Source organism: Carcharhinus amblyrhynchos, chromosome 11 (assembly GCF_965287045.1).
Source record: "Carcharhinus amblyrhynchos chromosome 11, sCarAmb.v2.hapA, whole genome shotgun sequence".
NCBI lineage: Eukaryota > Metazoa > Chordata > Chondrichthyes > Carcharhiniformes > Carcharhinidae > Carcharhinus > Carcharhinus amblyrhynchos.
The window spans coordinates 66473795-66500371 of NC_137334.1; the positions used below are offsets into that span (position 1 = coordinate 66473795).

General features: G+C 43.8%; 1 protein-coding gene across 9 annotated transcripts in view; it reads right to left on the bottom strand.

The window, feature by feature from the left end:
- nckap5l (NCK-associated protein 5-like) overlaps positions 1-26577 on the bottom strand; it is a 567643-nt gene that overhangs the window by 296856 nt on the left and 244210 nt on the right. The window contains exon 1 of one of the 9 annotated variants that reach the window (XM_080199319.1): positions 21288-21418. The exons of 7 other annotated variants lie outside the window; for them this stretch is intronic. In XM_080199319.1, the coding sequence (XP_080055445.1) occupies positions 21288-21379 (92 nt within the window). In that variant the 5' untranslated portion in view covers positions 21380-21418. Of the gene's footprint in view, positions 1-6142; positions 6167-21287; positions 21419-26577 lie in introns of those variants that run through there. One more of the 9 variants, XM_080199321.1, reaches the window with a different exon arrangement.

Here is a 26577-nt window from a genome sequence, read left to right on the forward strand (position 1 = left end):
CCAAAAATCTATCAATCTCAGTCTTGAGTAGGGTAGATGCAGGGAGGATATTCCTGACGGTGGGGAAGTCCAGAACCAGGGCACAGTCTGAGGAGTCAGGGTAGGCTATTTAGGGCTGAGGTGAGGGGACATTTCTTCACCCAAAGTATGGTGAGCCTGTGGAACTCATTACCACAAGAAGCAGTTGATGTCAAAACATTGAATGTATTCAAGAGGCAGCTAGATTTAGCACTCGGGATGAATGGGATCAAAGGTTATGGGGAAAAAGCAGGATTAGGAGTTGGATGATCAGCCGTGACCGTAATGAGTAGCGGAGCAAGCTCAAAAGGGCCAAATGGACTCCTCCTGCTCCTATCTTCTATGTTTCTATGTGATGCAAAAGTCACCAATGGAGAAGTTGGTTCGATATTTTTGGCTCCACAAATTGTGGTTTGGCATATACTTAATGTATAAGTTAGAACTTATTCAGTCAAGGCATGCGGGCGGGATTTTAAGGAACAGTAAGAAGTCTCACAATACCAGGTTAAAGTCCAACAGGTTTATTTAGTAGCACAAGCCACATGCTTTCAGAGCACTGCTCTTCATCAGATGAGTGGGTATTGTGTTCACAAACAGGGCATATACAGACACAAACTCGATTTACAAGATCATGGTTGGAATGCGAGTCTTTACAGTTAATCAGGTCTTAAAGGTACAGACAATATGAGTGGAGAGAGCATTTAGCACAGGCTAAAAATATGTGTATTGTCTCCAGCCAGGACAGTTAGTGACATTTTGCAAGCCCAGGCAAGTCATGGGGTTACAGATAGTATGACATGAACCCAAGATCCAGGTTGAGGCCGTCCTCATGCGTGCGGAACTTGACTATCAGTTTCTGCTCAGTGATTCTGCATTGTCGTGTGTCGTGAAGGCCGCCTTGGAGAACGCTTAGCCGAACAGAAACTGATAGCCAAGTTCCACACATGAGGATGGCCTCAACCAGAATCTTGGGTTCATGTCACACTATCTGTAACCCTCGCCATTTGCCTGGGTTTGCAAAATCTCACTAACTGTCCTAGCTGGAGACAATACACATCTCTTTAACCTGTGCTTAACCCTCTCTCCACTCACATTGTCTGTACTTTTAAAACTTGATTACCTGTAAAGACTCACATTCCAATCATTATCTTGTAAATTGAGTTTGTGCCTTTATATGCCCTGTTTGTGAACACAACTCCCACTCACCTGATGAAGTGGCAGCGCTCCGAAAGCTTGTGGCTTGTACCACAAGCCACAAATAAACCTGTAGGACTTCAACCTGGTGTTGTGAGACTTCTTGCTGTGCTTACTCCAGTCCAACGCTGGCATCCCCACATCATACAAAGGAACAAGCAGGCTATGTGGGCGAGCAGGATGCAGGGATTGTGCAGGCGTTAAGAGCTGTGTTGTGAGGATGCACAGGAGTTTAATACATGGCCACACAGAGCAGACTCTGCATGGTGACCAGTAAAAATGGTGATCACCCACACTAGTAGTTCACTTCTATACTTGCCATATAAGCCAGCCCCTGTTCTTGGAGGGATTTTGAGAGATTTCAAAGGTCAACTTGTATAGCAACATTGACAATACTCAACGACTGAGTACCCATAACACTCAAGAGATAGAAAATTCCACTGACTGAAGACATTTCTCCTCGTCTTAGTCCGAAGTGATCAACCCCTTATTCTAAGACTATCCAGTCAGGAGAAACAGAGTCTCAGTCTAGTCGGGGCTACTACCAATATTACGCATATGAGATCACCTATCATTGTTACAAACTCCAGAGAATACAAGTTCATTCTCGAAATCTCTCCACATGTAACCCTCTTATCCCAGGAATCAATCTGTCAGCCTTTTATCACCTCCTTAAGGCTATGTAATACCCTTCTTCAGGTAAGAAAACCAAAACTATGCACAGTACTCCAAGTGTGGTTACACAAAGCCCTTTATAACATACAAGGCTCCCTAGCCCTTATACTGAAACATATTACAATGAAGCCTAATGCATCCATTTGCCTTCCTAACTGCAGTACCTGCATATTAATTTTCTGTAATTTGTATAGAAGCATACCCAAAACCTTCCACAAAGAAATTCACCTTTAAAAAAAAACAGTTTTTCTGTTCTTCCTAACAAAGTGGATATTTTCACATTTTCCTCATATTGTACTTCACATGCCACCTTCACACCCACTCACTGAACTAATCAATGCTCATTTGTAACCCCCATGCATTTTCGCACTTATCTTTTTATTGTGAGCACACTTGGGTATATTGCACTTGATCCTCTCATCCAAGTCATTGATATAGGTTGTTAGTAGTTAAGGCATAAGCACTACTTCTTACAGCACCATTTGGTTACAACTTACACTTCATCTGATTTGGTTTATTATTGTCATGTGTTGGTATGTAGTGAAAAGTATTGCATGCTATACAGACAAAACATACTATTCATTGAGAAAAACAGAATGCAGAATATAGTGTTACAGCCATAGCTAGGGTGTAGAGAAAGATCACCATAATGTGAGGTAGGTCCATTCAAAAGTCTGATAGCAAGCAGGGATGAAGCAGTTCTTCAGTTGGTTGGTGTGTGACCTCAGACTTTTGGTGGAAGAGACTATGTTCAGGGTGTGCTGGCTGCTTTCCTGAGGCAGTGGGAATTGTAGACAAAGGCAATAGATAGGAAGTTGGTTTGTGTAATTGACTGGGCTTCGTTCACGACCCTTTGTAGTCTCGATCAGAACAGGAACCATACCAAGCTGTGATACAATCAGAAAGGATGCTTTCTATGGTGCATCTGTAAAAGTTGGAGAGTGTTGGATTTCTTTAGCCTCCCCAGAAAGTAGGGGTGTTGGTGGACTTTCTTGCAGCATCGGCATGGAGAGATCAGGACAGGTCGTTGGTGATCTGGACACCTGGAAACTTGAAGCCCATTTACGATCCATTGACCTGTTTATTCCTGCTCTCTGTTTTTAGTCCATTCACCAATCTTCAATCGAAGATAATACATCCTATCAGCCCTAATCTTCTATAACAACCTCTCGCAAAACTGCACTTACCTGGAGGCATTCTTCCCTATAAAATCGTAGTCAGCGTAATACTTGCAATGGCTTCTCTTCCCACTCCCATACTGTTATCTGTGCTATCCTGCAAGGAAATAACCTTGGCCCTCTCCTATTTCTCATCTGCATGCTGCCCCTTGGCTGATACTGCCTGCAAGCACACTGGGTGCAATCTTTCTGGCCATTCATGCCAAGCTCCCGCTCCAAGGTCAGAGAATTTTTAACACCCAGCCAAATCTCCGTTCACTGCAACAGGATGGAAAATCCCACCCAAGTGAATGGCCACAACATGCCAGCCAGTCTTTGTTTTCACAGGTCTGCTGAGATATGCTGATAAGGGCAGCAGGGTGGCACAGTGGTTAGCACTGCAGCCTCACAGTGCCAGGGACTCAGGTTCAATTCCGACCTCGGTCACTGTCTGTGTGGAGTTTTCACATTCTCCCCATATCTGTGTGGGTTTCCTCCGGGTGTCCAGTTTCCTCCCACAGTCCAAAGACGTGTGGGTTAGGTTAATTGGCCATGCTAAACTGACCCTTGTGTCAGGGGGATTATCAGGTGTGTGGGGTTACGGGAATAGGGCCTGGGTGTGATTGTGGTCAGTCCAGACTCGATGGGTCGAATGGCCTCCTGCTGTACTGTTGGGAGTTCTATGATTCTATATATGGCATGAAATCCAGCTGTAACTCATCACCACTCCTAACACCTCCTCTGTTACCAAAATATCAGACTGGTTAATTTACATCTAGGGCTGGATGAACAGAAATTTTCTCCAGTATAATATTGTGAGGACTAAAGCCATTGTCTTCTTTCCTGGCTACAAATTCCCTTCCCTAAATATCGACTCTATCCTCTTTCTGGCAATTGTCTGAAATGAAGCCAGGCCTTGGTGTCATATTTGATGCCGAGAACACAGAAACAGTGCAAAAGAAAGCCATTTCGGCCTACCAAGCATGCCTCGACTCTCTAACAGAGCATCCAACCCAAACCTTATGCCTGTAACCTCATGTATTTACCTCACTAATCCCCCTAACCAACACATCTTGAATCACTAAAGGGGCAATTTAGCACAGCCAATCCACCTAATCTGGTGGAAAAAACATCAGCTCCACTGCTGGCTTTTCCCGCCTTATTTTTTTTACATTTAATCAAAAGAAGTCCTGGAGGTGGGTCCCACAATATCACACTGACTGAACGGGCTCATTCAAAGCCCACCCTGCAACCTCAGTAAAAGGGCATTTTGATCTTAAAAAAAAGGGATACCCCTCCATAGGCACAGACTTGCCCCACCCCACCCCCGCTCCCTTCAGATGACATGGGAAAATCTCCATGGATCTCCCCAATGCAGACAGTGCTGCCATGCCAGGCACTGCCCAGACATGACCCTCTCTCTCTCTCCTGGGGTGCTATTTAACTTGTGTGCCCCTGAAGGGAACTGGTTGCCAGGAACTCATTTGTCAAAAACTATGGTAAATCCAACAGACGTAACATCACACCAGTTAAAGGGAGTAGTGGATCCTAGCATGGGGGAGGAAGATACAGCGGGGAAACCCACTAATAACATGTAACCGCATGGTAATTGGGTTACCAACCTTTCATGGCAGGAACCCCGTTGCATTATTGGCAGGGACTGGGACAATGAGAATGGGAAATCCCATTGGCATAAAGGCCATTTGGGAACTCCCTTGGATTCTTCACTCCCATCGGCTTTCCCGCAAACCCAAGACTGGGGCAGAGAATCCTATGTTTCCCTTTAAAATCCCTTTGGCACTAAAGTCCTACTCTCAAGTTTCAACCTAAAATTGACAGTCAGACTTAAACCCACAAACTGACTCAGAGATCCAACTCTTGGTAAAAGGGCCAAACTAAATTTTGACTGAATCTTAATCTCCACATCAGCACAATATTTTACATCATATCTCTAGATGCATAACACAAAATAATAAAACTCATCCCACTTAGCTTATTCTTCCACTTATTCCTATAATTCCCATTTAATTTTTGTAAATGCTATCCACACACAGAACATTCCAACTGTTGATAATTATTGTGACAAAGTGCTTTTTGTTACCAGTTCCAAACTTGATTTAATTTAAAACATCACTTAGAATTAACTGTCTGCTTTCACTTAATTTCTTATATGTCTCTATAATGTTCTCTCTCATTGACTTCCAGCTCGAGTGTCACAGTTTTTGTCTTTATCAACTTTACAATGCCAGATACCAATCACACCAGCGTTTTACTGATTATTGCAAGATTTGGCAAAATGAGTTTGCAACCTAAAAACAGCGAGTGCAGCTAATGACAGGGCAATCAATGGATAGTCCATTGGAAACAAACACATCTCACCAATGAGCCAGTAGCAGACTATCCCTTTAAGAGGCTGTAATAGTGGTTCTGTATCCCACCCTGATGGCTCTCCAACACAGACAGAAATGCAGAAGCTCAGAAATATAACTGTGCAGTAAGCAACTAAACAACTCATTGTGTGTGCACCAGCTCCCCAAATGAGCAATTCACTGCGTCCCATTCTCCAACCTCGTAACTCAGCACATTCTTCCTTTTTAGGTAATAGTCTAATTTCCTTTTGAATGCTTCAATTGAATCTGCCTCCATCACACTCTCAGGCAGTGCATTCCAGGTCTATGTGAAAAAGCTTTCTCTCCCATATCATTTTTGCTTCTTATGCCAATTACTTTAAATCTGTGCCCTCTCATTCCTGATCACCTCATGAGCAGCAAGTCTTTGTCCATCTATTCTGTACTCTCAAGTCCATCAAAATAACTTGTATAAGATCGACAGTGGCAATTAGTTCGGTGTCAGCAGTGAGATAGGTCAGCAGGTCAAAATCCTACTTTGCCATGTTTGTGGTGGCATTTCACTGAAATAGTATACTTGCAATTCAACATAGCAAGCTATAATGCATATAGTCATCACCATAGCAAATATAGAATAAAATCATTGCTCTCAACAAATTAGTTCAGAAGTTCCAGAAAAAAAAACCTGCAATGAATTTCAGATACATTCTTCATACCTCAGCTGATGTCCAATTAGAGTAAAAAGCCTACCTGATCTGTTTCAGGATCTGAAAGCTTTTTTTTGCTACTTGCATTCCATTATTCTCACTACTGTATATACACACTTTTCAATACACAATTCACTCTCGGATGTTGAGATTAGTTTTGACAGTCAACAATTAAAATCTTCAGTGTACTTGAAACGATACTCACCAAACAATTTGTTGATTGTTTGCCTCAACCCAGATCACATGATTGGCATTCTATCTTGCTATAAAACCTGCCATTGGTTGATTTGCATTCTGATAATTAGTCTGGTAAGCTTCCTAAAGCAGGATATTACCTCAGTATAACTTCTCGTTTCACATTCATGTTGCTCAGTTGCGTCCACCAAGGTTATTGTGGAAACTTCTGCTTTTTGTGATCGCTCAATTGCTACTTTGTATGTTTTTCCCCAACAATCAAGCTGAAATATATCCTATATTTGGAAGAAGAACATGAACGATCTATCTTCTGAAAATTGTTTCTAGAGCAGATACGATGGCATGAAATAAGTTGAGTCAACTTGGCACAAACGTGCTGTAACCCAGGCAGGAACTGTCTATTCTCATGCCCGTTTTGCCACAAATCCTGTGTGTGAAGTACTAGGTAGGTGCATAATATTATTTTTCTAGCCTCAAACACTGTGGAAGCCTGGCAGAGGGGGTAGTAGTTGTGGTAAATTTAAATAGCTAGTTTCACGACAGTAGGGAAATGGATCAATTCAAATTTTGACACACTGCAATTGCCCTCTTCTCCACCTCGCGCAGCCATAACCAGCCAAAGATGGGTACTCTAGCTCTGCTAGAAATAGTGTGAGCATCTGCCTAAAATATTTAAACTGCCCTGATACTAGGAAGTGGACCAGGGTAAGACACGCTTCCCACACACTTCCACCAACAATGAAGGGCCACCATGGAAATGTTCACCTCGTGTTTCCCACCTCTTTTTGCATATTAAAACTGAGGTCACCGAGTTAATGAAAATGATTGGAGCAAAAACCAGTTTGGATAACAAAAAGAACAAGGAATTTCAAATATAATTATGGATTGGCTTCAGCTGCTGAAATACTAAAGAATCTACATCTTTCAGATGTTGACGTTTGTAAACATGGATAACTTATCCTTCTGTCAGATCTCATAAATCCTGCAAGTGCAACTGTGGCTTTTGATTGCGCAGAATAGGCAAAAGGACCCTCGAAGGCAGAAACTTGTCAAGCGCAGAACTCACAAAGGTGACAATGTCTGCAAGGACACTATTTTTGTCCACAAACGTTTTATAATAAATGCGCATATTATTATGTACTTAGCAGTTTAACAGTTGGAGGGGATGAACACATTATATCACTTACCATTAAGCAGCAGACTACAAGTAGCAAAGCTCGGTTCACATTTGGAGATGGTGCGTGATTACTGCACCAGTTGTGATATTAATTAAATTCAGGGCTGACAAATATCTTTGAGAGCACAATTAACTGTCCCTCCATTTGTATTACAAATTCATTGTGCTACGAACCACACTGATGTTATACATGAGGGTATCCCAAAACCCAGAAGGGGAATTTGGAACACTGGCTCGTAGCAGTGTATGTGTCTTTCTTTTGGTATTATGTGAAAAATGATGTGCTACCCAGTGACTAAACAGTAAAGTCATTGTGTGAACAATTAATGAAGAGTAATTATTAAAAGAAAATCACACACACACACACACACACACACACACACACACATACACACACCCCCCCCCCCCCCCCCCCCCCCCCAAAAAGGACTATAATATTCAATGACACTTAAGGATAGTGATGGTATATACACATATTTTTAAATGAAACTATCCCTTGATCACCCAAAACTACCTACATACACCCAAACTCTGACACACCCCTTTTCCCAAACAATATCCAACATTAAGTAATTCTGTGAGCTAAATCCAGCAAATAACTACCATCAGCAGATTAAAGTGGCCATGTCTGGGAAATAGTTGTCTGGTTCAGAAAAGGCAGAAGATGGTAGCTTCTCTCAGGAGACTTTAGCTGCAGTTTTCGGTAGCTCTGAAGTTTAGCTGAATCTCTCCCATGTCTCCCATTTTTTGTGGTTGGCATTCTACAGTTATACCATTTCCTTCCCCTTGATTTTATCCCCGTGGGGTCAGCCTTTGGAAGGTACACGTCAATTTTATTCTCTTTCCACAATGAAGTTGCCACTTCTTTGGCCCCACTGCTTCTCTAGTCACATATGAAATACTTATTTCCCACTGCTTGGCTAATTTGCATCTCATCGTTTCTCCAGCTGTGCCTCTAATTTTCTCTTTTTAATCTTAAACTTTCCCCAACTCTTAAACATAGAAACATTGAAGATAGAAGCAGGAGGCCACCGTTTGGCCCTTTGAGCCTGCTCCACTGCTCAAGATTACGGCTGATCGTCCAACTCAGTGGCCTAATCCTGTTTTCTCCCCATAACCTTTAATCCCATTCGTCCCAAGTGCTACATCGAGCTGCCTCTTGAATACATTCAACGCTTTGACATCAACAACTTCCTGTGGTAATGAATTCCATAAGCTCACCACTCTTAGGGTGAATAGATGACTACTCACCACCGTCCTAAATGGTCTATCCCGAATCCTCAGACTGTGACTCCTGGTTCTGAACTCCCCCACCATCAGGAACATCCTCCCTGCATCTACCCTGTCTAGTCCTGTTCGAATTTTATAAGTTTCTATGAGAGCCCCCTCATTTGTCTGAACTTCAACAAAAACAATCCCAACATAGTCAATCCCTCCTCATACATCAGTGCTGCCATCCCCGGAATCAGCCTGGTAAACCTTTGCTGCACTCCCTCGATTGCAAGAACATCCTTCCTCAGAAAAGGAGACCAAAACTGCACACAATACTCCAGGTGTGGTCTCAACAAGACTCTGTTGAATTGCAATACATCTCTGCTCCTGTACTCAAAACCTCTTGCAATGAAGGCCAACATATCATTTGCCGCCTTTACCGCCTACTGCACCTGCATGCTTACCTTCAGCACCAGGTGCACAAGGACACAAAGAATAGAAAATGCAGCACAAAAGGAGGCCATTCAATGCATCATACCCTTTATCAGTTCTTTGAAAAAGCTATCCAATCAGCTTCATCTGCCTGCTCATTTCCCAAAGTCCTGTAACTGTTTTCTTATCAAGTAAAGATACAATCCCCTATTGAAAGCTATGATAGAATCCTCTTCCAGCATCCGTTAAGTGGTGTATTCCAGATCACAAGAACTCACTGCATAGAAATCATGTTCAGCTCCCTTTGTTTCTTTTACCAACTTATCTCAAATTGGTGTTCTTTGACTCCCTCACCAATGGAAACAAATTCTCCTTATTTACTCCAAACTCATAATTTTGAGCACATCTATTAAATCCCCCTTCACCCTTCTCTGCAACAAGGAGAAAACACCTAGCATCTTCTCATTCCTATAAAAAAAACTTGCATTTATACAGAACTTTTATGACCACCAGGCATCCCAAGACACTTTGCGTAGTCATTGTTGTAATGTAGGGGCAGCTAATTGAGCACAGACAGTCGCTGTATTGCATTGTAATGTCAATGTTGATTTTTACCCGAGGATGGAATTTAATGCGGGCATCTGGAAGCCTGATATCAGCCACCAAAACTCTTGGCAATCCCACCAATCTGATCTCCAGCAGCCCTGAGAGAACTGAACCTCTAACTGGTAAAAGAAACCCTGCTATAGGGGCTCCTGGCTCCATGGGGGGCATTTCATTCTAGAACTTGCTGTACTTAAGGGCGTCAGTTGGGCAAAATTTCCTCTTCAGTATTAAATAATTGTCTAGTTAGAGTTCACTGAGACAAGTTGGGTCAGGACAATGCCTTACCCCAGTACACTTCATGTGATTTTCAATCTATTAATTTAAGTTGACAAAAAAGGACTGGGTCTCCCACAGTGTAGCCTCTGAAAATATTCACTCTGTCACCTGTGACTTGAATTATGGCCAGACCTTCTCATTCATTTCATTTCCACTGGCTCCAGTTCAAGCAGTTCCTCATTTCTTTAAATTTCTACCTGGAGTTTTTAAACGCATTCTATATCCTTTTCCCTCCCTGTCTTTGCAATTCCCTTAAATCTACAGTTCTCTCCTAGAGCTCTGGGCTCCTCGAATTCTGGCTAGTTCAACAACCCCTGATTTTAACTTGCCTTCAGTTGCATAGACCCCAAGCTCCAGAATCTCTTCCATTGCCAATCCACTCACCGCACTGCCCTGCCATTATTGTACAGCTGTGATTCTCCCCACTCTGTGGTCCTCTTTGTGCTCAACCCAGGTGAGGTTTTTTAGCTGGACATCAAAGAGAACAGTGTCTGAAATGAAATATCTGGCAGGATCACAGGCACTTAAAAAAAATCCTGCATTTGCATTTCATTCTGATTTAAATGTTAACAATTCAGAACTGATCAACCTTTAGAGACATCATGACTGCACACAAGTCAAGGAATTAACTCCGGTTCAAGGTGCTGTGGAAGTATTGACAACGGTGACAGTGGACTTTGGACAGAAGGAAAGAAAAAAACTCTATCTACCCAGCACATGCAAGTTGCTTTTATATTGGTGCAATGCTTTGACTGCCAGTTGTCAAACCTCAAATCCTCTGCAGCATGCAGAAACCCCAAACAGCTTACCCAATTCACTGAGAATGACCATCATGGAGATCCGGTCAAAAAGAAGGGCTTACATTTTTCAGATGGCAGGGTCCTGCTTCCCGCCATCTAAAATGGCTCTCAGTGCTCTATAGCCACTTCATGCTCGAATGAAGCCATTGTACCAGAAGGGTGACTTCCGAAGGAGGTTTCGGAAGCAGGTACACCCCTCTACCTTCTCCCTGTTCAAGTTGTAACTCTGTTCTTCTTTGAGCTTTTCTCACACAAGTCCAATGCTCCTGACAGCCTAAAAGTTGAGGCTTGGTGAGAAATGGGTCAGGGCAAGGACGGGCTCTCTGTCCGAAGCCCTTCCCACCATAGTATTAAATCACTGGTCAGGAAGGACAGGAAATGGAGGAATCCGATCCTTCAAAGTCACTCTCCCCACCTCTCCCACACCCTAGCCTGAGGACCTGCCAGTGCAGGTGTGTAACCTTCTGGCCATTGTCCTCATTGTGTCTGACTTCAGCAAATTTAGCAAGTCTATTTTGTGAATGTCACAAGCCACATGAGACCTGCTTGTTATGGCAAAACAAAAGGAATTATGGAAAACATTTTAAAAATTCGACTTGAAAACCTGCTGATCAATCGAGAGGTGAAGACTATCGGTTAGAAGTGGCCATAACGGCCAAAACCAATGACCTAAGGGAATATCTGAGCAAAATACAAATTGAATCAATGAAGTTTGAAAAAAAAACAAACTACAATAAAAATAAGTAGAGATCTTAAAGATTGGTACTGACTGATGGCAGCTGAGGAGGATGAGGAGGAAGATTCACAGACTTACAGAATACTGCAGTGCAAAGGAGGCCCTTCAGCCTATCGGGTCTGCACCAGCACATGAAATGCCCTGACCTGCCCAACTAATCCCACTCGCCAGTACTTGGTTCATAGATTTGAAGGTTATGGCGTGCCAGGTACTTTTTAAAGGATGTGAGGCATCTTGCCTCCACAACCCTTCCAGTCAGCACATTCCAGACTGTCACCACTCTCTGTCTGAGTAAAAATGTTTTTCCTCAAATCCCCCCTAAACCTCCCATCCCTCACTTTTAACTTGTACCCCCTCATAGCTGACCCTTCAACTAAGGGGAACAGCTGCTCCCTATCCACCCTGTCAATGCCCCTCATAATCTTGAATGCCTCAAATCAGGTCACCCTCAGTTTTCTTTGCTCCAACGAAAACAATCCAAGCCTTTCCAACCTTTCTCCATAACTTACATGTTCCATCCCAGGCAGCATCCTGGTGAATCTCCTCTGTACCCCCTGCAGTGCATTCACGTCCTTGCTGTAATGTGGCGACCAGAACAGCGCACAGTACTCCAGCTGTGGCCCACCAAAGTTCTATACAACTACATCATGCCATTTCTACTTTTGTAATCTGCACCCTGATTGATGAAGGCAAGTGCGCCATATGCCTTTTTCACCACCCTATTTTTACAAAACAGAGAGGAGTAATCAGATTTTTAAAGACAGAAGTAATTAATCAGGCAATCCTTCAGCATTCAAAATGGCTGCATCTGTCAAATGGTATTTTCTGGTAACTAAGAACAATGTCTCAAATATAGTCAGAACAAAATTGAGAATATTTGAGTCATAAGAATGAATTGCACTAAAGCTGCCAAAACTTTGTAACTTCCTTGTGTCAGTTTGATCAACTTTGTTGCATAACTGTATCATCACACTGATACAGCTGCTTCTTCTTGGGACGAGCAAGCCAAGAGAAATCCCCCATGTCCTTGAACGAGTCTGAATGCAGTATTTGTACAGCTAGAATCATTTGCTAATCCGTGTTTTTTTTAACTTCAGAGTTCATATATGTATTTTAAAAATACAAGACAAAAGTGCAATGACAAGTTTGTGCGAAGTTAGCTAATCTCAGCCATGATGGCCGTTGAGTCCTATAAATGGACCAGTGAACTAGAAGGGGAACAATGAGAAAAAAAATTCCTGTTCTTTATTGCTATCCAGTGGCTCCTTCTGAATCGTGCAATGATGCACACGTGAAGGCATTTCCTCTTCTGTTTCCAGGTTTTAACAGCCTATACCCAAAATTACGCACACGATTTAGCCAAGGAAGGAAAGAATCAGGACCTTTGGTGTGGTCAGGGGACAACAAGGTGGTGTGCGGTGGGGAAGGATGGGGGGGAATGTGATGTGAGAGGCTGGCGATCAGAAGAATGTTTCTAGCAAGGATTTTCCTTTCTCTTTATGTAAGAGTCTTGGAGTGAATTTTCCCGATCAGCAAGTAGTACAGGTTTCAAATAAACTAATGCTGGCTTCAGTCATGGGTGAAGGACGCTACTCTGGAAGGACACGTACATGCAAACAACATAGGAGCAGAAGTAGACCACTCAGCCCTTGAAGCTTCTCCGCCATTCAGTAAGATCACGACTGATCTGATAGTAACCTCAACTCTGCATTCTTGCCTTACTCGAACATTTTAGCCCTTTGCTTATCAAGATTCTAACTCTGCCTTCAAAATATTAAAATACCCTGTTTCCACTGCCTTTTGAGGAAGAGCATTCCAAAGATTCACAACCCACAACCCAATAGTTTTCTCATTCCTGTCTTACATAGGTGATGCACCCATAAATCTAGATTCTTCTGTAAGAGGAAACATCCTGTTCACATCCACCCTGTCAAGACCCCTCAGGATCTGATCTATTTTAATCAAGTCACCTCTTACTTTACTAAATTCTAGCAGATACAAGCCTGTCCAGCCTTTCCTCAGAAGAGTTCCAGGTATTAGTTGATTAAACTTTCTCTGAACTTTCAATGCACTTGCATCCTTCCTTAAATACAGAGACCAAACCTGCACATCATACTCTAGATGTGACCTCACCAATACCCTACATAACTGAAGAATAACCCTCCCTATATTTGCATTAAATATCCTGCATAATAAACAATAACACGTTATTAGTTTTCCTAATCACTTGCTATACTTGCATAATGACTTTTTGGTGATTCATGCATTAGGACACCCAGATCAGTCTGCATCTCAGAGCTCCGCAATCTCTCACCATTTAGATAATATGCTGCTGTTTTAATTCTTCCTATCTTTTCATAGAATCCTTACAATGTAGAAGAGGCTATTCAGCCCATCGAGTCTGCACTGACTCTTTGACGGAGTATCTTACCCAACCCCTCTTCACCCACCTGATCCCTGTAACCCCACACATTTACCACAGCTAATCCATCTAACCTACACATCTTGAGACACTAAGAGGCAATTTAGCAAGGTGAATCCACCTAACTTGCACATCTTTGAAAGATGGGAGGAAACTCACGCAGATATGGGTGAATCTGCAAACTCCACACAGAGTTACCCAAGGTTGGAATTGAACCCGGGTCCCTGTTACTGTGAGGCAGCAGTGCTGACCACTCTGCCACCGAGCCTGCCAAAATAGATAATTCTGCATTTTCCCACATTATATTCCACTTGCCAGATCTTTGCCCACTCACTTAACCTATCTATATCTCTTTGCAATCTTCTATCCTCTTCGTAACTTACTTTCCTATCTTTGAGCAATGTGTGTATATTGTAAAAAGGTGAGACCCCAGCACTGAACCCTGTGGCACACCACTCATTGCATCTTGCCAACCAGAAAATTACACATTTATGCCTTCTCTCAGTTGCCTGTTAGCTTGCCATGAAAGTGAGCATGAACTATCTGCCTACCATTTTGTGGCCTTAACAGGCTACATTGTGCCTTAAAAATGCAACCCATTATTAGTGTCATGGGTGAAATTACCCAATAATAATCATTGCTCATGGACCATACCCAAGCACAAGTCAGACTTTCAGGAGAACAAGGGTGCGTAACTGGAATCTAAAAATAATTTGATAATGAGCAAGGAGTTTATAGGAATTGCAAGGAGGAATTGCATTTGACAGAATCTGAGCAGGATTAAGGGGAATCCCAAGACCTTTTATGCATATATAAGGAGGATGAGGGTAGCTCAGGAAATGGTAGGTCCACTCAAGGACAGTAGAAGGAATTTGAGTGTGGAGCCAGATGAAATGAGTGAGATCCTTAACTTTGCATAAGTATTCACAAAGAAGGATGTGGTGGATGGTGAGTGTAGAAAGACAGATGTTGACATTCTAGGGCATGTTGAGATAAAAAGGGAGGTGGTATTGGATGTTTTGAAAAACATTAAAAGTGGACAAGGCCCCAGGGCCAGATCAGGTCTATCCCAGAATACTGAGAGAGGCATGGGAAGAAGTTGCTGAGGCCTTGGCCAAGATCTTTGTATTCTCTTTAGCCACAGGAGTTAGCAGAAGAGTGAAGAGTAGCTAACGTTGTTTCTCTTCTTAAGACAGGCAGAAGAGACAATCTGGGAAATTACCAGCCTTTCAGCCTTACATCAATGGTGGGGAAATTGTTGAAGAAGATTCTTAGAGACAGGATGTACTCACATCTGGAAGAGAATAGCCTTATTAGCAATAGGCAGCATGGTTTTGTGAAGGGGAGGTCCTGTCTCACAAACTTGATTGTGTTCTTTGGGGAAGTGACAAGAAAAATTGATCAGGGCAGGGCAATAGATGGTGTCATGGACTTTAATAAAGCCCTTGATAAGGTTTCTCATAGCAGGCTGATACAGAAGATGATGTCACATGGATCCGAAGTGAGTTGATAAGATGGATACAAAACTGGCTAGGGCATAGAAAGCAGAGAGTAACAACAGAAGGATACTTTTCTAACCGCAGTGTTCGGGATCAGTGTTGAGGTCTCTGTTGTTTGGAATATATGTAAATGATTTGGAGGAAAACGTAGGTGGTCTGATGAATAAATTTGCAGGTGATACAGAACTTGAGTAACGGATAGTGAAGAGGATTGTGAGAAGATACAGCACGATATAAATCAGCTGGAGACCTGGGCTGAAAGATGGCAGATGGGATTTAACCCGGACAAATGTAAGGTGATGCAATTTGGAAGATCTACTGCAGAAGAAAAGTATCCAGTAAATGGTAGAGCATACAGAGGGATCTAGGCGCGTAGATCCACAGTTCCCTGAAGGTTGTAACTCAGACAGACAAGATGATCAAGAAGGCATATGGCATACTGGCCTTCATGGTCAGGACATCGAGTGTAGGAATTGGAAAATTATGTTGCAGCTGTATAAGACTGGTTAGGCTGCATTTGAAGCATTGTGTACAACTCTGGTCGCCACACTGCTGCAAGGATGTTGATGAATTGGAAAGGGTGCAGAAGAGATTTACCAGGATGTTGCCTGGTTTGGAGGATTATAGATAATGAAGAAAGGTTGAACAAACTTGGATTGTTTTCACTGGAGCTTCAGAAGATCGGGGGGGGGGGGGGAGGGGGAGGGGGGGACAGAGAGAGAGAGAGAGAGAGACCTGATAGAGGTTTACAAGATTATGACAGGCTAGGATAGAGTGAATAGTCAGAGTCTTTTTCCCTGGGCTGAAGGGTCAATTACTTGGGGGCATAGGTTGAAAGTGAGTGAGGGAAAACTTAAGAGATTTAAAGAGCAAGTTTTTCCACACATTTGGATGGTGAATACCTGGAACGCACTGCTGGAGAAGGTAGTGGAAGCAAAGGCATCTGTATACTTACATAAATAGGCAGGAAATGGAGGGATATGGACCACATTGAACAAGAAAATATCAGATTAGAGAGGCACGTGTCAGCACAGACTTGGTGAGTTGTGGTTGGGGTTCCATATGAACCTCTGTGCACAGGGATGCAATGGCACCCCAATATTTAAATAACTAAGTTGCTGACGGGCAGGCTCAATCAATGTTGACCCCCACCCGAGGCAGGACACCGTAGGAGCCGCTCCGTGAAGGCTTTCTTTCCTACTTTCACAACAATATGGCAGAGAAAGCTGTCATTGGTGCTAGCGGCTTCAACAGCACTTTTCCTGCCTGCTGCCACACTCTGCTAAATACAGGGAAAATGCCACCTTAGCTTTCAATTCCAAATTTTATTAATTGAATTTAAATCCCCAAAGTGGGATTTGAACCCATACCCGCAGAGGTTTAGCCTGGGTTTTGGATTACTAGTCCAGTGACACGACGACTACATGATCATCCCCCAGAGAGATGTCAGTCGGCAAGGTGATCTGCCTGCCCAGCTGGACAATTCAGTGATGCCTCCTCCCAGTGCATTCTCCTGGACAATGTGTGCAATAATGTGCTCGACCTGCCTGATGGGACCAAGCAGGGTTATCAAAAGGTCAGCAACTCTACTAAAAGAAGATAAACGAATTTATTCATTCCACCAGGTTAAGTCCCATTGGTGCGTAAACCACAAAGGCTCCAATATATCAGAGTCCAAGGCCCAGTGGCAGTGGCACGTCCTGCTGCACAGCTCCATTTAACTGCACCCATGCAAGGTGGGATGATAAGATATGAGGGAGGGACCAATTTCTCAGATCTCTCACAAAGTTCGAGGAGGGGACATGTGAGCTTGTAGAAGTGGAGTGGGACTGATCCATTAGCGATAGGGAGCTTGGACTTGGGTGTCCACTTGGTAAGGATTCAGCTGTTCAAAGCAAATCCCAAGGGTCAAATGTGCCCCCATGCTGGAGGCAACTGACACTGTCACTTACCACTCTCCTATGTCACTTACAGGTGCCTCCAGGATCAGACCAAGGCCCAAGGAGGAGGAGGGGGAGTGGGACTGCCCATTAAGCCTCAGCCCCAACCCAGAAATGAGCCAGAATGGAGCAGAAGAGGAGAGCACCACTCCTGCAGAGGAGTCGCAGTGTTCACTTGCACCCTTCCAATAGCTCAGGAACGCAAACCTCAGTGGATATTAGTATTAGTTCTGAAAGGGTCCCACAATCTGGTGACCACTGCACAAACACGTGCCCTCAACAGGAGGGGCAGGTTAGGTTGAGCTCCTTGATCTTGGAGGATTGCTGGGAGAGAGGTAACACTAATGTCCCAGTCAGGTGACAAGCTTCTGGAATCTATCTTTCAACTCATGCTGGAAAGTCAGCAAAACGCAGCGGAGCATTAGGCAGCCCTGATCAGGAGTCCATCAACCAGCTCTCTGAAGAAGTGCTGCCCACATGTGCATGCATGAATGTTTCCTTGGGAAGGGTGGTGGATGCCATGAAGACCATGGCCCAATAGGATGCCCAGTTTTTGCTGGAAATGTGTGCAGACCTGCAGTCCATCATCTTTGCCCTCAGTGAATTCATGCAGTGATAACACAAGAGGAGAATGGGTACCTCCACATCCCTCCAAGTGCCCCCGAGGGGATAAGATACCCCAATTCATCCACTCAGGAATCTCAGAGGCTGTCCATGCCCTCTTAATGGCCTTGGCCAGTGGTCCCTTAAAGCTCATTCTGTCACCGCAGATGGGTCAGGTGGCCCACAGGGGGAGAGCAGAAGCAAGACAGCGCCTTTCAGGCCTCAACGCTGCAGAGGGTGGCCACTAAAGTCAAAGGTAACAGGGCAAACAACTCTACAGGCTGTCTCCATTCTTACTGCTAATGGCAAAGACAGCACCTAGAAGAAGTGGTAGGCAACAAAAAAATGAAGAAACATTGATTACAAGTGGTTGCAAGGGTGAACACTGTCAATGTATTATCTGTAAAGATATTCACTCTTACTAAAAATATTTACTGTTATCCCACAGCGTCATTTATATAGGCTTTGTGAGACATCCCTTCCCAGCACCCCCTGCTAGCAGTTCTCCTTTACAAACGTCCAGCTGAATGTGCACATTCCCTACATTCCTGAAAATCCGATCCTATCACATTGCCCTCCTGCTTCCCATCCAAAATCCCGTGTTTGACTATGACCCCATCAACTCCACTCTCAGCCCCCTCCACCCGATGCATCTTCCTCCTCCCATCCTTCCGGCTCCTTCTGCCTCTTATCTCTCACCATTCGATCTTGTCACTCCCTCCCTGCACTCAATCGCCAGGAGGCAGTCATTGACTCCACAAACCCGCACTTTCACCTGGACATTCTATCATCATATCTCTACGGCCCCTTACATGTACCACTCCACGTGCACCATTCTCACCAGTTATACATTCCTCCCTCCACACTCCATCTTCTCCCCAGCCAGCTTCCCCCCCTCAGCACCTTCCCCCACACCTCCCTCCCCAATTACACCAACCTCCACGCTAGCATCGTTCTTCCCCATTATACCTTCCCACCTCCAAACTCCCTCCTTCCAGCTTCACCCGCCCTCCCAGAAATCTTCACATCCCCTGACCTTTATCCCCAAATCCCAGACTCACCATCCCCCAAAATATTCACCACATCTCCAGCTTCACCCCCAAACAACCTTAACTCCCATCCCCAGATTCAGCCCCACCCTCCAAAATCTTAACTTCCCCCTGCAAGACTTTCCTCACCCACTTAAACCTTCCTCTCCACCTCCACTGCCAACCCTCCCGACCTCCATCCAACTGCACTGCCACATCCACACCCAGCCATGACAAGTCACCGCAGTTCCAGGAAGATCTGAAGCATCAGCGACATCGCAGCTGCTGTGTGAAGACCTCCCACCGTCCGAGAGCTGCTTTGAGGCAGAGCCACAGATATGATGATCCACCCACAATGCAGTGCATATGTTCCTCCCAGGCCCAGTAGGTGCCGGCCTACAGCCTCAGATGTCCAGGATCTGAGCAAGGCCCTAAAAGGTAAATCCCAAATTTTGCACGCATTTTCCCACTGGTATCATGGATGTGGCAGGGCTGAGATTCCAGTCAGCCTTTCACTTGCACCCTAATTAGCAGGATGTAAATCTGTTTCTGCCTCCATTGGGAGTGCTGATCCGCCATGGTGGGCATCATCAGAAAATCCTGTTGTAAATTCACGCTGGTATAGAACAGATTACTGGGCCTCCTACCAAATACTCTACCCACCCCCTCCCATCATTGATCCTGTTGGTAGGGGCATGGGAGAATTCCACTTGTAAAGTCCTTGTGCACACAGCCTCTACTGATGCCATTCAACTTTGACATTGAGGCATAAATAAGATCATTCCCAAGTGGCGACCCATTGTTCTTCTCAGGCCTGCCCCAAAATAATTGCAATATTAACTCATTGATGTGAAAATGAAAACAGATATTTTAAGCTTATACTGGCCCTCTTTTGTTGTTATCTGACTAAGCAAACTGCAATTAGCTATTGTGAGCAGCTAGTGGGACATTATGATCCCCAAGTTTAAGTTTATTTATTAGTGTCACAAATAGGTTTACATTAACACTGCAGTAAAGTTACTGTGAAAATCCCCCAGTCGCCACACTCCAGCACCTGTTAGGGTATACTGAGGGATAATTTAGCATGGCCAGTGCACTTAACTGGCACGTGGGAGGAAACCAGAACATGAAACAAACACGGGGAGAATGTGCAAACTCCATACAGACAGTGACCCAAGCCGGGAATCAAATCTGGGTCCCTGGCATTGTGAAGCAGTAGTGGTAATTACAGTGTCTCCCCTATGAAAATGATATACGTTCACACATACATGTTGCATTGTTTAGCATTTGTGACATTACAATAGTCCAAATATAGCTGCAGACTAAGTGGAGAGAAATTGAAAATACATAATTGCATGCCTAAAAGACAAACTACAATGTTTAAGAGCCAGCCTCTAAATTGAAAATGCTTGTCTCTGTAACAAAATGCTTTAAAAATATTTAAATAGACTGAAATGACATAAAACTACTTGCCCAATCCTTGAAACCAGTTTAAGCCAACAACACCAGATTGAAAATTACTACCCCTTCACTACACAGCTACAAGTAACTTGCTTAGAAGTTACTTTTACAATAAGGACAAACACTGAGTAGCTGGAACATTTTTGAACAGATTGAGAAGAACAAAAGACATGCAAATCACAAACTCAACACTGTAACCATTGTTTTGTCTTAAGGAATTGCAACAACATCATTAAAAAAATGGATCTAATATTAAAACTAAACATGCTTGACATAGGAAGCCTGACTCCACAAAAGCAGGAAGTTCAGACTAAAAGTTGCAGGCATGGTGACAAAGATTTCCCTACAAACTGCAGTTAAATTGTAATCAGATGTGATTTGAATCATTAATTGAATAAAGCACAAGCATTACATTCCTAAAAATCAACTGTTTACTGACACTATTCTTCAATATTGCCCACCTAGTTTTAAAAACTGCAATATATACATATCTCTACAAACACCAAGTGGGATAATGTGGTCTAATCTGCTGTCATTTTCCCAATGTGTATTCTTGCTTATTTTTACTGAAAAATTATTCTAATCTTAGTGAGGGGAGAATTCTCTAAATGTCCAGAATCTGAACTCTGAGCGGAAGTTAGCAGCATTTCAACAAAGAATCACAACATATTTAATAACCATTAGAGAGAAAATAAACGCAAATATTTTTAAACGCATCACTTTAACCCACATTAAAAATATCCCATCTTAAAAATATTTTTCGACACATAGATAACGTTTACTGTAGAAATTGCTTACTACCTGCAGACAGCTTCCCTCAGCTTCAGCCTAAACTCAGGTTCTTCTGTGAGAAACATCAGTGAGATTGCCTTCTTGTATGGGTCTTGAGACATTGTCAATGCGGTTCCCTCACTGGCCGGTGTGAGTGACTTCTTACAAAAGCTGCATAAGAACTGATCTGCCTTTTTATATATGTAAAAGCAGCATTACACTGATCTCACACTGTGCAACTCCCGAGTTAGTCCACATGGAGCCTTCATTACTCATAAATTTCAATTCTATGCAGAACATATGGGATAAGCTATACCAACAGTTTCATCCCCCTTCATTCTTGTATGACAGATTGCTTCCAGCAATATAGCATGTGGTATTTTGCACTTTTAGTGGGAAGGATATTTCTTTCTCGCCAAACATTTGCAAGCATCTGACCTACATCATCATGGAGACAGGATTGCTCTTTAATCCACTGCCAAATAACTAGTTGTTCAAATACAGAGCCCTGCCTAAAACAGGAAAATTAATCATGTGATGAGGAAGGGGTCCCTCCCTTCTTTTCATGATAAATAATCTCATGTGTAAGCCACTTTCATAATAATGCTGCAAGTGATAACATATTTTTTAAATCTAATCTGATCAGGAAACAAAATTTGCTGCATGGATTCAATACACCACTCAGGGCAAAAAAAACATTCAAACCATGAAACAAAGCAACTCCAGCAGGGATTATTGAAGAGAAAAGAAGCAACATGGGAATCACACACATAAGTCTCTCGATCATTCTGGACAGCGAACTGTTACGGACTGTGGCAATGTGTTATTTAAAGACACACACGTTAAAGAAAATGAGGGTAGAAAACAGGGGCAGAATTCTCCCCAAAAATTTCAAAGTGTTATAACGGCAAGAATAATCAAGTGATCCACGCCCGTCTCTCAGGTGCACTCCACACTGCAATCCTCCCACACTTGTCACTTTTTTGATGAGTTTGGAGTTTTGGGCCGGTACTGGGAGTGGGGAGCAAAGCCTCAACATGTTGATAAGCCTGGCTTCAGAGCACTCAAATGCGCTTTCCCAAGAGCGCTCCGATCTCAGTGCACACAGAGACCACCCACCGCCACCCCCGCCCCCCCCCCCCACCGACTCCGCCACGCCTCATCCCACAGGCATCGGGATCTTCCCCCTCATCAGCACTATCTTCTCCCACCCTCTCCCGGACATGGATCGCCAGCACTGGGGCCCTCCTGATAGGTCCTCCCCTCCATCAAGACCCTCAAAATGCCCCGCCATCAAGACTGCCTTCCTGACTCACTCCTGCATGAACCCCACCCATCAGACCACCCCTTCCCCACCACATAACACCCCTGTCATGGCCCCAACACAGGCCTGCCGCCTCAGCACTGCCCCTGCACACTGGTGGTGCACACCCAGCATTGCTGGGCTGTCTGGTGGCCACTGCCAATGTGCTCGTTGGGCACCAGTGCGCCAGATGGGCTCAACAGGCACCACCTGGCCCATGCCCCAACCACCTGTGGACTTCAGTGACTCCCACACCCCCAGCATGACCACTGCACCAGCTCGGTCTCCGCAAGTGGTGGCCCATAATAATTCTCACTGTTATCTCGCTACTTTCAATACGCTGAATCGGCCTCGCACCCTTTGAGTGCAATCTGGTTCTCACCGATGGAAAGGGGCCTGGAGACTCGCAAACTGTTTAAAGCTGGGTGCAAAACTGATTTTTTGACTCACTCGCTATCCTCCAGGGTCAGAAAACAAGGGCAGAATTCTGCCCAATTCCGATCTACTAACAGCACAACAAGGTCTGAGAATCACCCTGCAGGGGCTGGATTTTCCAGCCACACTCGCCCCGAAACCGAAAAATCCCACCCAAGGTCAACAGACCATTCCATGGTCCACCCCTCGCTCGCGCCAATTCCTGTGCCTTCCTGACTCGTTCCTGCATGGACCCCACCCATCAGACACCCCCTCCCTGCCATGAGCAAACACGACATTCCATTGCCCACCATTAAGCTAATACCAATTTTAAGGCCTCAAACGCAGTGGAGTGGGAAGGCAGAGAGATCCCCACCGACCTGATTAATTGCCTCTCATCACCAAACTCACCATGGGGAGAGCACAAAATTCTGTCCTCAGACACTGTTACAGCTTATAAACTAGCAGAGCTATTTTACAATGAACATAATCATTGCACTAAAACTAAATAAGATTTTATAGGATTTAACTAGATTTATGGGGTCAGAAGGCAATATTAGAATATACTGTTCAATTTTATTACTACACTTGGAGACCAGTAGTTCCTCCCACAGTCCAAATATGTGCCGGTTAGGTCAATTGGCCATGGTAAATTGCCCCTTAGGTGTCCCAAGATGCGAAGGTTAGATGGGTTAGCCATGGTAAGTGTGTGGGGTTTTGGGGGTAGGCAGAGGAGAGGGTCTGGGAAAGATTTTGGGTGTGACTTTACTTGCCATTCATATCAAGCTCCTGTTGCAGCAAAGTTGGAGAATTTGGCAGCCAGCAAAATCTCTGTTCACTGCAGCAGGATGGGAAAGTCCCACCAGTATGAATTGTGGTAGGATTTTGACCGTTCTGTCAGAGAGTCAGTGCAGGCTCAATGGGCTAAATGGCCTTCTTTTGCACTGTAGAGATACTATGATTTAAAGTAATAATTGGAAAAATATGGAATTCTGATGCACGACTTCGATCTCAACCTATGTAAATTCAACCAGTAACAAATATAACTATTTTCTAAATGTGTGTGTGTCAATTGACTATAAATTGGACACAATCACATCACATGCTCCTTATACATTTTTTTATATATACACAATATATACTTAATTCACTTACAGGATGTGGACATTACTGGCTAGGCCAGTGTTTATTGCCCATCCCTAATTGCCCTTTAGAAGGTGGTGGTGAGCCATCTTCTTGAACTGCTGCAATCCTTGAGGTGCAGGTCCACCCACAGGGCTGTTGGGGGAAGGGATTGCAACTGTACAGGGCACTGGTGAGGCCGCAGCTGGAGTACTGTGTGCAGTTTTGGTTGCCGCACTTGCGCAAGGATATTTTGGCCTTGGAGGGAGTGCAGAGGACGTTCACTAGGCTGATACCAGAGATGAGGGAGTTGGACTATGAAGAGAGACTAAATAGACTGGGTCTGTACTCGTTGGAGTTTAGAAGGATGAGGGGGGATCTTATAGAGACTTACAAGATAATGAAGGGGATGGATAGGGTAGAGGTAGAGAGATTCTTCCCGCTCAGAAAGGACAGCAGGACTAGAGGGCACAGCCTCAAGATAAGGGGGGGAGCAGTTTAGAACGGAGTTGAGGAGGAACTTCTTCACTCAAAGGGTGGTGAATCTCTGGAATTCTCTGCCCGTTAAAGTGGTGGAGGCTACCTCGCTAAATATATTTAAGTCACTGGTAGATAGGTTTTTGGTAGGCAAGGGAATTAAGGGTTATGGGGAGGAAGCAGGAAAGTGGAACTGAGCCACTTCAGATCAGCCATGATCTTACTGAATGGCAGGGCAGGCTTGAAGGGCTAGATAGCCTACTCCTGCTCCTATTTATGTTCTTACATTCTTATGGATTCCAGGATTTTAACCCAGCGTCAGTGAAAGAACAGTGATATATTTCCAAGTCAGGGTGGTGGCGTTCCCAGATATCTCCTGCTCTTGTCCTTCTAGATGGTAGTTATCGTGGGTTTGAAAGGTGCTGTATAAGAAATCTTTGTGAGTTCCTGCAGTGCATCTAATAGATGGCATACACAGCTGCTACTGTTCGCCAGTGGTGGAGAGATTGAATGTTTGCAAAAGGGATAGCAATCAAGTGGGCTGCTTTTTCTTCGATGGTGTCAAGCTGTTGGAGCTGCACTCATCTTGGCAAGTGGAAAGTATTGCATCATACTTCTGACTTGTGTCTTGGAAATGGTGGATAGGTTTTGGGAAGTCAGAGGTGTGTTACTGACTGCAGATTCTTAGCCTCTGACCTGCTCTGATGGTCATAGTATTTATATGGCTAGTCCAGTTCACTATCTGGTCAATGGCAATCCCCAGGATGTTAATAGTGGGGGAATTCAGTGATGGCAATGCCATTGGATGTCAAGAGGTGATAGAAATAAATCAACACAATCACATGTATTTAAAATATACGATTGTTGGCTTTGTGTCATTTAACACATGTTAATTAACGCTCTCTAGACTTTTTTCTCATCAACATGAGGGATGTTGATATGGCAGAATTAACTATTTCAGTTTTGGTGAAGCCTGGGTTGGCTTCAGGTACTCTCAAACCCATGTTGAATACTGTTCAATACAGCATAAAACCATGAGCTGGATTTTCATTGTAGTTGATACTGGAGTAAGTGCTGTGGGACTTCATCCCAGTTATAATAGAAACAGAAAAGCCCTTCAACTCTCACATCCCACATTCTCCCTATACCCCAACTATGCCACTACATGCCAAGCTATGCCCCAAACACCATCTATGGCCCATCATGCCATGGTAAGGCCCCACCCACCCCTAATGGATTTCTGGGCTATTGGCCAAGAATACATAATAAGGTAAAGGGAAAGGGAAAATACTGCAGATGCTGGAATCTGACACAGAAACAGAAAATGCTGGAAAATCTTAGCAGATCTAACAGCATCTGTGGAGAGACAATGTTTGAGGGCTTGCACTTTGATGGCAATACCATGACAGTGCTCATTCTACTTTACTGGCCTATTCATCAATGCCCTACTGGTTCCTCCCACAAGTCCAAAAGATGTGCTGGTTAGCTGCATTGACCATGCTAAATTCTCCCTCAGTGTACTCAAATAGGCGCCGAAGTATGGCAACTAGGAGATTTTCACTGTAACTTCATTGCAGTGTGAATGTAAGTCTACTTGTGACACAAATAAATAAATTAATAAACTATACTCTGAACAACTAACATGGTTCAGCAACACTTTACTCAGACTTTCTTCACTGAACAATTGCAAAGGTTTTATACTTCACACAGCAGACTGTCACTTTTGTGCAAGTTGGTGCCTAATTAATTTCAATATTGTACTTTGAGTCGACTCAGCAGAATTGCAACTGAGCACTGTGCTTCACATAGACCCCTTTGAAATATGGGTAGAATACACGGCCCCATGCATAAAATTGCAGGTAAAATGTGCTATAACTAGTGTTACAAATCTTCCTAGTTTGTGTAACTACCGCCAGGAATAGTAAGTTAATGCCTCAGGCTTTTTTGTGATAAACTCAGGAGAAAATCTGGAAGATCATCAAATAATGACTTTTAGTATGCCAG